This window comes from Ursus arctos, unplaced genomic scaffold, assembly GCF_023065955.2.
Source record: "Ursus arctos isolate Adak ecotype North America unplaced genomic scaffold, UrsArc2.0 scaffold_3, whole genome shotgun sequence".
In the NCBI taxonomy this organism is placed as follows: Eukaryota; Metazoa; Chordata; class Mammalia; order Carnivora; family Ursidae; genus Ursus; species Ursus arctos.
Genome location: NW_026622985.1, coordinates 46,103,532 through 46,118,670, shown reverse-complemented (window position 1 = coordinate 46,118,670; position 15,139 = coordinate 46,103,532). Strand labels below are relative to the sequence as shown.

At 40.2% G+C, this 15,139-nt stretch overlaps 1 protein-coding gene across 1 annotated transcript in view; it reads right to left on the bottom strand.

The window, feature by feature from the left end:
• Positions 1 to 6,495, bottom strand: part of LRRC72 (leucine rich repeat containing 72) — a 33,406-nt gene extending 26,911 nt beyond the window's left edge. Inside the window, exons 1-3 of the mRNA XM_026514640.2 lie at positions 6,331 to 6,495; positions 5,228 to 5,301; positions 609 to 678 (exon numbers count right to left, since the gene is read on the bottom strand). Of these exons, the coding sequence (XP_026370425.1) occupies positions 609 to 678; positions 5,228 to 5,301; positions 6,331 to 6,495 (309 nt within the window). The remainder of the gene's footprint in view (positions 1 to 608; positions 679 to 5,227; positions 5,302 to 6,330) is intronic.
• Positions 6,496 to 15,139: the final 8,644 nt, after the last annotated feature.

Here is a 15,139-nt window from a genome sequence, read left to right as displayed (position 1 = left end):
TTAATATACTCTCCTAGATATTCTCATTGCCTTTTTTTTTTTTTTAAAGATTTATTTACTTATTAGAGAGAGAGAACATGCATGCTAGCTCACAAGTGGAGGGAGGGGCAGAGAGAGAATCTTCAAGCAGATTCCTCCCTGAGCCTAGAGCCCTGTGCAGGGCTCGATCGCACAACCCATGAGATCCTGACTGGAGCTGAAACCAAGAGTCTGATGCTTAACCACCCAGGCGCCCTGACATACTCATTTCTGAACTGGAACCCTGACCAGGATTCCAATGGACTGTAAGATTTTGAATTACATAAGAGAGATGAGAAAAGTCACTAAGACTGCCAAAGTTTATTCCAGGAGTCCAGGAAGAAATAGCCTCCATTGGGCAGTTCTGACAGAACATGAGAGACAAAAGTAAAGTTGCAGCCTGAAAACATCTCACGGATTGTCCTATTCAATACAGTAGTGTATGTATGTGTGTGTGTATGAAGTTTCTTACCTAGAGTTAAATCAGGAGTATAAAATATTAATACTTTTAAAGATTAACTCCATTATAAACATGAGATTAAGATAGTGATTTAATTACAGAGGTATTTAAAGATAAAATATAACACTACCTTGTTGTGCTGTAGCCATAAATATTTTAATTTTTTAAACCTAGATAGATCGATGACCTCTGTCAGATCCCTGGAAAGGAAAGAGAAAGTGAACATTAGCAACAATTAATTTATTCATGGGTAAGGTGGGTTATATAGTAGGACTTTGGAATAACTGGAAAGGCCTCTCTCTTTGTTCTTTCACAATTGTTGGCACACCGACCTACTAATTTCTGAAATACCGTCATTAAAACTTCATTCATTTGGATTAAGATTTTTGTCAGCCAGTTTAAAGGAAATACTGGAAGAAAACACTTTATCACATTACTAGAAATTTACACCTCATTATGATTACATTTATTGGGATCTCAATTTGAAAAAAAAAAAAAAAAGATTTTACTGGAGACAGGGCAGAGGGGAAAAAGTAAGTGTGGAAGACACTGGATTTGCACCTAAATGTGGAAACATTATTGGTTCCTACTTGGACAATGTCTGCAAGGTTCTTACTTTGGACTTGTCCAGAGCTTGGCCACATTGTATTTAAGACGTGGAAATGGCAGTATGCCAAGAGTCAGAGACTAGGTGAAGTGTTTTATTCTTCCTTTCTTGTTTACTAAATACGGGGTCAAAATATTACCATCCTCCTTGAACTGTGCAGGCAGTCCTGAACTTTGTTCCTGATGCTGCTCTCTCAGCAAAGGGACAGGCATGGGGTGGGGAGGGGGAGTGATCAGCAAATCTGGCAAAGCCCTGAGGATAGTTGGTCCTTGACTGCTGTGGGCTGCAATATTCAGATCTCTTGTATTTCTCAGGGCAGAAACTGTGCTCAGGCAGGTGTGTATCCATGTATGTCTCTATGCATCATTTATTTTGATACAATCTGTGATAAATAAGTCAGTAGAGGTTCCACTCTGCCACAGATTCATCTGAGAAGAGCCCTGTGCCATTCAACTGGTGAATGTCTGAACAAAGTCCCATCTTGTATCCCAGCCAGAGCGCACACCTTCCATGTTGTTCCTGTCCATTGATTGCTTCCAAATCCAGATGACCTTTATCCCCAAAGTAAGTTCAAAACAGTTGGTTCGGGCATTCCAGAATCTGCACCCCTCTTAATCCCGGGTATATCACGAGAGGAATAAAGCCCCCACGGATTGCAAACTGGCCACCCTTAAAAAGCTGCTACAGCCTCTGTGTGGCCTCTTTGCTCCGCTTCACCTCACACGAGGGTTGTGTAGCCCTCATGTTAAATATTTTGCCACACTTATGCCCACTCTCTCTTATCTATGTAACGTATGGACTTATTGGCTGACAATTTTCTTGCTGAATCATTTGAAAATCAACTGCAGACTTCTGGGGGCTCTCCCTCCTAAATACTGCAGCATGCATATCCCTCAAACAGGGACATTCTCCTGCGTAGCCACGATACTGTTATCACATCTAAAAATTAAATTGAATTTAATAATATCATCTAACATTCTTTTCATGGTCAAGTTGTCCCTGTTGCCCCTAGATTTTTTTAAATAGTTTGTGGTTTTTTCCATCCAGAATCCCATCAAGGTTCATGCATTGTATTTCAGTTGATACAATCCTTTAGTCTTTTTAAACTTAGAATACTCTCCTTTTATTACCTTGACATTGACTTTTTGAAGAGTCCAGGACAGTTGTCTGATAGAATGTCTCACATTCCTGACTTGTCTGATTGTTTCCTCATGATTAACTTCAAGGTGGACCATTTTTCAGGAACAAAGGTGGTGATTAAGGCATCAGAGAAGGAGGCAAGTAATGCCACTTTGTCCCCATCCTCTTGGGGAAGGAAGTTCAACCATTTGGTTCAAGCTGCGTCCGTCAAGTCTCTCCATTGTAACAGTACAAATGCTCTCACTGAGAAGTAATATGTGGGGCAAACCTCTGACGACGTTGTGTATGTCTCATGCCCCAATAACTTGTTCAATGGCTTTAGCTTCATCTGATGATCCTTGCTGAATCAGAAGATTTGGGATTATAAAATGCTGATTTTTCCCATGCTCTCATTCTTTTTACACTTATTAGCTGGTTTCCTGTTAAATAGGTGATGGGTATTAAGGAAGGCATTTGTAATGAGCACCAGGTCTTTTATGTAAGTGACGAATCCCTAAATTCTGCACCTGAAACTCATATTGCACTGTACGTTAACTACCTGCAATTTAAATAAAAACTTGGAAAGAACAGCCACCCCTCGCCTTTCCCTCTTTCAGTCATTCTCTTTCCCACCCTACTTGTATTTGTTTTTTCTTCTTAATCCTTTTCCATTTTTTTTTAAATTCTCAAAATATCCCAAACAAAAGACTTCAAGAAGACTCCACATCCTCTAGATATGCACTGTTAGTCTTTGAACACTTCTCTGGCACAACAAAAATATTCCAGACTCTTCAAAAGCAACTTCTAATAGGAGACTTATACACATAATGCAGTCTCCTCTCTCATTGTAGATATGTAGCCTATTTCTGGGAAGAAGCGTTTGGAGCCCGGTATGCCTAAATTATTGCATTGGGCAAAAAAGATAATACATCAGCTTCATCCGTTCCTGTGAAAAATAAAACAATCATTATGTGGTAGCAGAGAAACTCAAGCCCCGCTTAGAGGATTTCCCCAAGGATTTCCCCGAAAAGTTATTTTAATACATTAATACTTTGAAATATCACCTGTGTCAAATTAATGTCATTAGTCAAATTAGTGTCATTAATTTTCCTGATATCGATGCTGAATTTCTAGCTATTATATAATGTAATAAAGTGATTCCCTTTTAAAGGGATTTTAACTCAAGTCAGAGGGTTAGTTCTGCGCATAAACCTGTTTGAAATCAATACTGGGCTGTTGCATTTCAAGGTGACACCAATGGAAGACAAAGAGAGGAAATTCTATTAATGACGGGAATGACTTGCGCTGACAATAGTATGTCAGCACTGTTGAATGCCTTCTCCATGATTACTCAGGAGACGTTGATAAGATCCGCCCCCACACACACCCAGGGCAACAGAGACTCAGGCAAATAACCTAGTTTACCCAGTGTATTGGTGTCTGGACTGAGAAACATTTTTTTGTGTGTGTGCCTGGATGCATTAAATGGTAACTTAGTATTTTGGGGATAGAAAATGTATTGTCCTTCACCGGAGAAGACCACTAATTACCTACTGTCAAAGGATCAATATTTCTAATATTTTTCTAGTGTTTTAAAGCTTTTCTTATTGTTCTCTACTTACCCTTGCAATGTATTGTTGTTAAAATCATGAAAGGCTTAGAGTTGCAATCTTTTGACCACATAAAATATGTATTGTTATTGTAAAACTCACTGATCTATAGAAAGATTCAAAGCGTGACTTTAAGTGTGTCAGAATAATCTACCATACCTGTTACATTCTAAAATATATATATTAAAAAATCTTAAATTGGCCAGCTATTTTCCCCCTTACTACCAAGAGAGTCAGGACCATTACCAAGCTAAATATTTTTCTCTGCACTTATAATCTAAAATATATATTCATAACAAAAGAAATATGTTTGTTAATAAAGGATTTCCTCAAATCACCAGCGATAAAGTGATTAGCCTCAATGATAAAGTGGGACATCTTCTTTAGAAAGTTGCTGAGTTCAAAAAAAAAAAAAAAAAAAGGTAGCAGAGTTCCAAAGATTACATATGAGTAGAAATATGTCAAACCTATTTTAAAATCATACATGGAGTTCATAGAGATTAAAAAGCATGAAGGAAGGAAAGAACAGTAGGAATAGGATCATTGTTATTAATGCAAAGTCTAGTTGCACATATGTCACTTGTTGGCAGGCAAAACCTGTGGTGTCAGAGTCCCATTCAACCCGTAACTTCGTCTTCCTCTTACACCCGAGTTCTATCTCAGGCACCGTGACTGCTCTGTAGAAGAACCCACTTTGCTGGCTGCCACCTTGGGGCGTTGGAGGGGATTGTTACATACGGGAGTTTTCCTACTTACCAGTAAAATTAGTATAGGGGTTGTTGGCTAGGGGTATTGGTATCATAGGGTTGTTAGTATAGTGGAAGGGTATAATGAGCCATTATTCTCTAATAATAGCAATACGATTCACTGTATTAATGCTCACTGAGTGCTCACTGTGTACCAGGCCCTCTACTACTTCTACTAACTCACCTAATCTTCACCTAACAACCCCGTGAAGAAGATAACATTGTTCTACTCAAGCAGGAGCCTTGTCAGATGAAATACAAGACCCATTTATATGTGAATTTCAGAGAAACCCAGGGAAGTGTGGGACAAACAATACTAAAGAAAAATTATATTCATTTATTTCTTTGAAATTCACAAGTAACTGGACCTATTGTATTTTTATTTACTAACCCTGACAACCCTAACAGGGAGGTTGATGACATGCCCAAGATCACCCAGCTGGAAGTGACAGAGCTGGTCTCCAAATTCAGCCTGGTCCAAATCTTTGTTTTTATCCATTTCCATCTTGCCTCTCTAATAGAGACTGTGAACACCAGTGAATGGTAAAGTAATTAGAGCGTGGTACTTGCCTATCCAGTCCTTGGGGGAAAAAATGGAAAAGAACACTTGAATCTGTGAAACATTATAATATGATGCTCTTCTATTTCTTATATAAAGTACACTTACTTTTGAGAAAGGAACAGCTCAGAGACATCAGCATCCCTCTTGAAGCCACATATCTTTAGTTCATCTTCAACTACCTGATAACATATAATTAATCTGTCAAGCCACATTCCACTGAGCAAAAATACGGAGACATTTGCAGTCAATAACAATAACGTCTACAAGAAGATCAAAGGAAAGGTGAATATGGAGGCAACCACTCTAAACTGATAAATTCCAACACTACAATTATATACTGTTTAATCATTTTTGTGGTTGAATTTCATTATCCTTAATCCTGGGCACAGATGTGTAAATAATTTTTAATCAAAGAGAAAAAAATGTGTATGTGTACATATGCACCAAAAACAAGTTTTCGATTCTCTATGAGGCAGAGTGATTTTGTCTTTAAATATTCTTAAATGTTCTTTCAAACATGAAGAATTCATATTTATGGAAGATATTTGGTAGCAACGATTGCAGGTGGAGTAGGATACAATGCACATTATTGACACTGTGAGTTCTCAATAAATGTCAGACGAATGCATGAGTGAATAAATATCATTTCCCTTTCTTTGCAAAGGAACAGTGTCTTCATTTTTCATCAGTTACTAACATAACTTGCACCGTGGGAATTTTTGCTGGAGAATAAGTAATTTTTATTCCCATAGGCTTTGTTTTGAAAATGCAAATCCAACAACAGCGATTTAAGTGCTTTGCTTTTTCTTCTTAAGAGCCTTTGCTAGGTTACAAAATAACATTTACAAGCCACATGGCCTAAGATGATATGGAAAAATTAAAGCCCATCTATAATTTGCCACGAAGGAGTAAAGCTAGCAAGACACAACAAAAGGGGAAAGTATAATTGTTGCACTCCTGGAATCTGACAAACGTCGTAATTATCAGAGTCAAAACAGTGACCAGATTTCAGTTGGGATTTGTTGTGGGTGGTGAGGTTGTGATGTAAGTGATTTATGAAATTTTGACAAGAGTTTTGTTATTTAGTAGAAGACTTTTAAGAAAAGTTAGATTTAATGGGATGAACACATATCGAAAGAAGTGAGGAAGATAGATATATCAGGGATTGAGTGTGGCTGTTAATTTATATTCCAAACTTCCTTTGTTACCTTGTCGCACAGCTGAATCTTGGGGCTTAGAGAATTCATTGGCTCAGGTTTCATTTCCATCAGGGTATTTTGTGACTCTATAAAGAGCAAGCTGAATTTAAGGCTTAGAAAAAGCCTATTGGAGGAGGCTTCTGCATCTGGGTCTGGATGTTTTAACTTAAACATCTAAACTATCAGCTTCTACTGTACACAGTCAATCGCAACTGTGTCAAAGTGTTTGGGATGTCAAAGAGCAGTCAAAGTAGATTTGAAACTTTGCAACACTCTACGAAAATTATAAACGTGCTTTTTACTCGATCCTGCCTTTCTACATCCAGCACTCAAAAATATAGCAGGATGCGCGTGCGTGCACACACATGATTTGGTTTTCACTGTTTATCTCAGCATACATTATCTACATTTGTGAAATATGCCTCACATTTATGGGAATATAGGTTAGATTAACATGTAACTTCATAATAGAATCCTGTGTAGTAGCTTAAAAATATACAGAGATAGATATCTACACATCCCAAAGTAAAAATGCCTTTGGTGGTATAGGTCTAACATTATTTTTGCTACCAATGACATCTATTATTTATTTATTTATGTATTTCAGAAGGAGAGAGAGACAGAGAGAGAGCACAAGTGGGGGGGGGGGCAGAGGGAGAGGGAGAGAGAAACTCAAGCAAACTCCGTGCTGACTTGGAGCCTCATGTGGGGCTCAATGTGGGGCTGGATCTCATGACCCTGAGATCATGACCTGAGGCAGTCGTTTAACCAACTGTGCCACCCAGGTGCCCCACCAATGACATTTATATGCATACAAATGCACACACTCCAAATTGTTAACAAAATTATCACTTGAGATGATGCAAGATTTTCATGTTCTGAGCAATACATTTAAAAATGCTTATTTGACAAAAATAAAAATAACATTTGAATATTTTTTAAAAAGCACCTATTAATTTAGTCTTCGGAAATTAATACCAATTTTGAAAAGTTTAGCCATGGAATGAATATATAAGGATTTAAGTCAAATTTTGAAAATTAAGAGATGAAAGAGGAGATTGAAATTATCAACATAATAGGTAAATCACTGGTATAATTAATTATTTATTTTCGCAGCTTTTTATCATGGTATGTTTCTTTCCCACCAAAAATTTCATATGAATCCAGGAACAAGTATTAATGTCAAAGTGCCAAAGAACACAAAAACATGCCAAGAAGTTTCGAGTTTCAGTGAATCCGTGGTGGAGCATTTCCAGGTCCCAATCAACACACAACTTCACGAGCAGTATATTCCTTTCATCTAAAGAAGCACAACAAGCATTCTTTCCCTGAACTATTTTTTTATTGTGGTAAAATATGTATAATCCAGAATTCACTATTTTAACTGTACAGTTCTGTGGAACCATGGCCATCATTCATTTCCCGGAGTTTTCCATCTTCCCCAAATGAAACTGTACGCATTCGACACTATCTGCACATTTCCCCCTTCCCCCAGCCCCTGGCAACCACCCTGCTATTTTCTGGCTCTATGAATTTGGCTACTCCAGGTGCCTCATCTAGGCGGAATCAGACAATATTTGTCCTTTCGTGACTGGCTTATTTCGCTCAGCGTAATGTCTTCAGGGTTCATCCTAGTTTAGTGTGGGTCAGCATTTCCTTCTTTTTTAAGGCTGAATCATATTTTATTGTAGGTATATACTACATTTTGTTTCTCCGTTTATCTGTCTATGGACACTTGGGTCTCATTGATCTTTTGACATAGTGAAGCCTCAAGAAGATGACTCCAGCAGCAGCAACATGTATGACGGGCCCAGGTGCAGAGAGAACAGCAGACAGGAAGCCAGGCTGCCTCTGGCAAATCAAGGCAAGGCTCCAGGAGAGTGGCAAGTGGGAAGGAGCAGTCAGCAGATGTGATAGAGGGTGTGCAGAGACTACTGATGGAAACTGGCAAATAATGAGGCAGAGAATAAGGGCGAGCAAAGTCACAAGTGGTGATGCTAATGTGATGATGTGATGATGAGAAGGTGACTCGGAAGGGAAAATGGATTCAGCTGGAAACGCTGAAGTTTTGGCGCTGGTGAGACACACGGGTTAAGATGTCCACCGGAAAGCTGCCGCTGGAAGAGAGGAGGTCAGCAGAGACGTCAGGCTGGGGATGGACAGCCTGGCCAGTCAGGTCGGTGCACAGGACGGAGTGGGGCCCCAGTTCGATCATTGGGAAGTGTCCACATTTAGAGAGAGGAGGAGGGACTCAAGCTGCAAAAGCATAAGGAAGGGGGTTTGGAGAGATGGTTACAAAGTTAGAAGGAGAAACAAGAGCACAGTGGGCGCCGAGAAAGCAAATTTCCAGGAGTTAGAATTTGAATCTGCAGTGTTATGTAGGGTAGTAAAGGATATTACTCAGAAGAGGTATTGAATTTGGACAACAATTACAATTGATTGATTGGGGTTGGAGGGTGGGGAACAGTCAGATTTCAAATTAATTCATTAACCAAACAGTGAAATAAAAACAGTCAAACATGGAATTGGAGTGTGGGTAATTCTGGCACAGGGAGGATAACAGCAATGTCCTCCACTGCCTGTTTCCTGAGGATCTAGGTAAAACAGGGAAAAAAAATGTTTGAAAACTGTGGGATTATTAAATCCCAGGAAAATGAAGTCTGTATTAAAATCTATAGAAGAAAACATTCTCTTTGCTGAATTACCTACTGCAATGATAAATTCTTATAGCTACATGCAACCCACACGCAGGGAAGCTTAGTTAGGACTTAGTGTGAGTAGCTTTCAAATCCTTACAGAACCCCCAGCCTTGATTTACATGGCAGTCCCAAGCCTCCCCAGACACGTCCTAGAACCCTTCAGCACTTGGCTAGCTCCTATGGCCAACAATTCTGACTTTTTTTTCCCACTCAAGCTTTCTTTAAGCCTCTATCTTAACTGCCCTCCACTCTGCCTGTACTGTTCATCAAAGAAACTCTCCTCCTCCGTGTGTCCATTTGCACTTTAGGGGAACGGGATTTCCAGGTTATTTATATTTGTGGGAGTGTCAAGATTCCAAATTTATGGCTTTATTACCTAACCTCTAACCTGCCATTGTTACATATGCGGCAGATGGTAAGCCAGAAAAGGTTCATGTAAGTCCACCAGTGGGGATCAGAGGCATCCCCAAACGCTACACTGGAGATTACGGACCTCTAGCCCCAGTGGAGGGCCTGGGGTCTGCCATCGTTCCACCCCCTCCGGCCGACCCCAGAGGCAGCCTCGCACTGGCTGGAGCTTTGGCGCAGGGACCCCAGGGGCTTGTGGTCTGGAGAAGGGGTGCCGCTTACCCTGCGGCTGATCTCGAGAGCAACGTCCGGAGAGCTGACTACGCTGGTAGAGTGTCGGGAGATGCGGGACGGATGGTTCGGGCCCCAGGCCATCAGGGCACCAGGGAGGCCAGCAGCACCTCCCATCCACCCAACCCAGCTCTACAGCTCATTGTTGCGTTACCAACAGTTACCGCAATCTGGGCGACTAAAAGCCAATCCAAACTAGGGAAGATTTGAAGCCAGTCCCTTCTATGACGTTTTCACGTGTGGCCCTGCAGCGCCCCCCACGTCGTACCGTGTACACACTCGCGTTTCTCCAGTGTGCGGTGAAGCTTGCTGTGGATGCCAGAGGTCGGGAGATCAGCTATGTCAGAGCACCCCAATGACAATCACCCACTAGTGATAATTTCATTGGCCTGAGCTCTAAATATCAGAAAACTTAGCTTTCTGAAGATTAGATGTACCACTGGCCACATGTGGAGGGTGGGGGTGAAGGAATGCCTTGTAGAATCCTCGTGGAGCTTGAAGCAGAAAAGAGGAAAAATCAGGACTGCTCATCCTGTCTTTCCTTAAAATTTTGACATTCTGCTCATCATGAATGCTGTGGTATTAATTTTGAATTTCTAAAAGAAATATATTGCATAAGACATTTGTTTTGATTGCTGAGTTTGGATGCCTCACATTTTTTTTTAATGATTTTTTATTATATTATGTTAGTCACCATAGAGTACATCCCCGGTTTCCGATGTAAAGTTCGATGATACATTAGTTGCGTATAACATCCAGTGCACCATGCAACACGTGCCCTCCTTACTACCCATCACCGGTCTATCCATTCCCCCACCCCTCCCCTCTGAGGCCCTCAGTTTGTTTCTCATAGTCCATAGTCTGTCATGCTTCATTCCCCCTTCTGATTACCCCCCCTTTCTTTATCCCTTTCTTCCACTACCGATCTTCCTATTCTTATGTTCCATAGATGAGAGAAATCATATGATAATTGTCTTTCTCTGCTTGACTTATTTCACTTAGCATCATCTCCTCCAGTGCCGCATGTTGCAGCAAATGTTGAGAACTTGTTCTTTCTGATAGCTGAGTAATATTCCATTGTATATATGGACCACAGCTTCTTAATCCAGTCATCTGTTGAAGGGCGTCTCAGTTCCTTCCACGATTTAGCTATTGTGGACAATGCTGCTATGAACATTGGGGTGCATATGGCCCTTCTCTTCACTACGTCTGTATCTTTGGGGTAAACACCCAGTAGTGCAGTGGCTGGATCATAGGGTAGCTCAATTTTTAACTTTTTAAGGGACCTCCACACTGTTTTCCAGAGTGGCTGTACCAACTTGCATTCCCACCAACAATGTAGGAGGGATCCCCTTTCTCCACATCCTCTCCAACAATTGTTGTTTCTTGCCTTGTCTATTTTTGCCATTCTAACTGGCATAAGATGGTATCTCAAGGTGGTTTTGATTTGAATTTCCCTGATGGCTAATGATTTTGAACATTTTTTCATGTGTCTGTTAGCCATTTGTATGTCTTCATTGGAAAAGTGTTCATATCTTCTGCCCATTTTTTGATTTGTTTATTTGTTTCTTGTGTATTGAGTTTGAGAAGTTCTTTGTAGATCTTGGATACCAGTCCTTTATCTGTAGTGTCATTTGCAAATATATTCTCCCATTCCGTGGGCTGCCTCTTAGTTTTTTTGACTGTTTCCTTGGCTGTGCAGAAGCTTTTTATCTTTTTTTTTTTTTTTAAAGATTTTATTTATTTATTTAACACAGAGACAGCCAGCGAGAGAGGGAACACAAGCAGGGGGAGTGGGAGAGGAAGAAGCAGGCTCCTAGCGGAGGAGCCTGATGTGGGGCTCGATCCCATAACGCCGGGATCACGCCCTGAGCCGAAGGCAGACGCTTAACCGCTGTGCCACCCAGGCGCCCCAGAAGCTTTTTATCTGATGAAGTCCCATAAGTTCATTTTATCTTTTGTTTCTCTTGCCTTTGGGGATGTGTCATGAAAAAGGTTGCTTTGGCTGATGTCATAGAGGTTGCTGCCTATGTTCTCCTCTAGGATTTTGAGGGATTCCTGTCTCACATCGAGGTCTTTCATCCATTTGGAGTTTATTTTTGTGTATGGTGTGAGAGAGTGGTCAAGTTTCACTCTTTTGCATGTAGCTGTCCAATTTTCCCAGCACCATTTATTGAAGAGACTGTCTTTTTCCCACCGGATGTTTTTTCCTGCTTTATCAAAGATTAGTTGCCCAAAGAGCCGAGGGTCCATTTCTGGGTTCTCTATTCTATTCCATTGGTCTATGTGTCTGTTTTTGTGCCAGTACCATGCTGTCTTTGTGATCACAGCTTTGTAGTACAGCTCAAAATCCGGCATTGTGATGCCCCCAGCTTTGTTTTTCCTTTTCAACAGTTCCTTGGAGATTCGGGGCCTTTTCTGTTTCCATACAAATTTAAGGGCTGTTTGTTCCAGTTCTTTGAAAAATGTCCTCGGTATTTTGATCGGGATAGCATTGAAAGTGTAGATTGCTCTGGGTAGCATGGACATTTTAACTATGTTAATTCTTCCGATCCATGAGCATGGAATATTTTTCCATCTTTTTATGTCTTCCTCATTGTCTTTCAAGAGTGATTTATAGTTTCTAGAATATAGGTCCTTTACGTCTCTGGTTAACTTAATTCCAAGGTAACTTATGGTTTTTGGTGCTGTTGTAAATGGGATGGATTCCCTAATTTCTCTTTCTTCAGTCTCGTTATTTGTGTATAGAAATGCAACTGATTTCTGAGCATTGATTTTGTATCCCGCCACATTACTGAATTGCTCTATAACTTCTAATAGTTTGGGAGTGGCTTCTTTTGGGTTTTCCATATAGAGTATCATGTCATCTGCGAAGAGAGACATTTTGACTTCTTCTCTGCCGATTTGGATACCTTCGATCCCTTTTTGTTGTCTGATTGCTGTTGCAAGGACTTCTAGTACTATGTTGAATAATAGTGGCGAGAGTGGGCATCCTTGTCGTGTTCCTGATCTTAAGGGAAAGGCTTCCAGCTTTTTCCCATTGAGAATAATATTTGCTGTAGGCTTTTCATAGATGGTTTTTATGAGCTTGAGAAATGTACCCTCTATCCCTACACTCTGAAGGGTTTTAATCAGGAAAGGATGCTGTATTTTGTCAAATGCTTTTTCTGCATCAATTGAGAGGATCATATGGTTCCTGAGTCTTTTGTTGTTGATATGATGTATCACACTGATCGATTTGCGAATGTTGAACCACGCTTGCATCCCAGGGATGAATACCACTTGGTCATGGTGGATAATCTTTTAATGTACTGTTGGATTCTATTAGCAAGGATCTTGTTGAGGATTTTGGCATCCATATTCATTAGGGAAATCGGTCTGTAATTCTCCTTTTTGATGGGGTCTTTGCCTGGTTTGGGGATCAAGGTAATATTGGCCTCATAGAATGAGTTTGGTAGCTTTCCTTCTGTTTCTATTTTTTGAAATAGCTTTAGGAGAATAGTTATTATTTCTTCTTTGAATGTTTGGTAGAATTCCCCAGGAAAACCGTCTGGGCCTGGAGTTTTGTTACTTGGAAGGTTGTTTATCACTGACTCAATCTCTTCATAATTAATTGGCCTGTTTAAGAAATCAATTTCTTCCTGTTTCAGTCTTGGTAGTTTATAGGTTTCCAGGAAGCCCTCCATCTCTTCCAGATTCCTTAGTTTTTTGGCATATAGCTGTTGATAATAGTTTCTAATAATCCTTCCAATTTCATTGGTGCTGGTCGTGACCTCTCCTTTTTCATTCATAATTTTAATAATTTGGGTCCTTTCTCTTTTCTCTTGGATAAGTCTTGCCAGTGGTCTGTCAATTTTATTGATTCTCTCAAAGAACCAGCTTCTAGCCCTGTTGATTTGCTCTACTGTACTTCTGGTTTCTGATTCATTGATTTCTGCTCTCATCTTGGTCAACTGCTTCCTCGTGAGTGGATTAGGCCTGTCCCTCTGTTGCTGTTCCAGCTTCTTGAGGTGAGAAGATAAAAACTGCATTTTAGATTTTTCTATTCTTTTGAGTGTGGCTTGGATGGCTATGTATTTCCCCCTTAGGACTGCCTTTGCAGTATCCGATAGGTTTTGGACTGTTGTGTTTTCATTCTCGTTGGTCTCCATAAATTGTTTAAATTGATTTCTGATTTCCTGGTTTATCGAGTCATTCCTGAGCAGGATGGTTCTTAGTCTCCAAGTGTTTGAGTTTCTTCCAAATTTTTCCTTGTGGTTGAGTTCCAATTTCAGAGCGTTTTGGTCTGAGAATATGCAGGGGATAATTTCAATCTTTTGGTATCGGTTGAGACCTGTTTTGTGTCCCAGAACATGGTCTATTCTTGAGAATGTTCCATGGGCATTAGAATAGAATGAGTATTCTTTGGTTCTGGGGTATAGTGTTCTATATATATCTATGAGGTCCAACTCATCGAAAATGGCATTCAAAGCCTTTGATTCTTTGCTTAGTTTTTGCCAGGGTGTTCTGTCTATTTCTGAGAGTGGAGTGTTGAGGTCCCCTACTATTAATGTATTTTTATTTATATGTCTCTTTATTCTGGTTAAGAGTTGGCTTGTGTATCTTGCTGCTCCCCTGTTGGGGGCATATATATTTATAATTGTCATATCCACTTGTTGAATACTTCCTTTAAGAATAATATAGTGCCCTTCTGCATCTCTAACTATAGTCTCTAGTTTAAAATCCAATCTGTCTGATATGAGAATTGCTACCCCAGCTTTCTTTTGAGGTCCATTTGCATGAAAGATGGTACTCCATCCCCTTACTCTCAGTCTGAATGCATCTTTGGGTTCGAAATGAGTCTCTTGTAGACAGCAAATGGATGGGTCATTTCTTTTTATCCCATCTGCAACCCTGTGGCGTTTATGGAAGCGTTCAAACCATTTACATTGACACTAAGAACTGAGAGATATGATTTTAATGATGCCATGTTGCCAGTAAAGTCTTTGTATCGGTTGTAACTTTCTGTTCTGTATCACTCTTGGGGCCTTTTTACCTTTATAGAACCCCCCTTAATATCTCCTGTAGAGCTGGCTTCGTGGTTACGAAATTGGTTAATGACTGGCGATTCTGGAATGTCTTTATTTCTCCATCAATTCCGAATGACAGCCTTGCTGGATAAAGGATCCTTGGCTGCATGTTTTTCTCTGAAAGAGCTTTAAAAATGCCCCCCCAACCCTTTCTCTCATTCCAGGTCTGTGTAGACAGGTCTGACGTAATTATGATGCCTTTTCCTTGGTACGTGAGAAATTTCTTTGCCCTGGCCACTTTCAATACTGTATCCTTGGATCTAATATTTGCGATATGCACTATGACGTGATGTGGCGTAGGTTTGTCATGGTTGAGCTTGGGAGGGGTCCTCTCTGCCTCTTGGACACGAATGTTTGTTTCCCTCGCTAGATTAGGGAAGTTTTCAGCTACAATTTGTTCAAATATCTCTT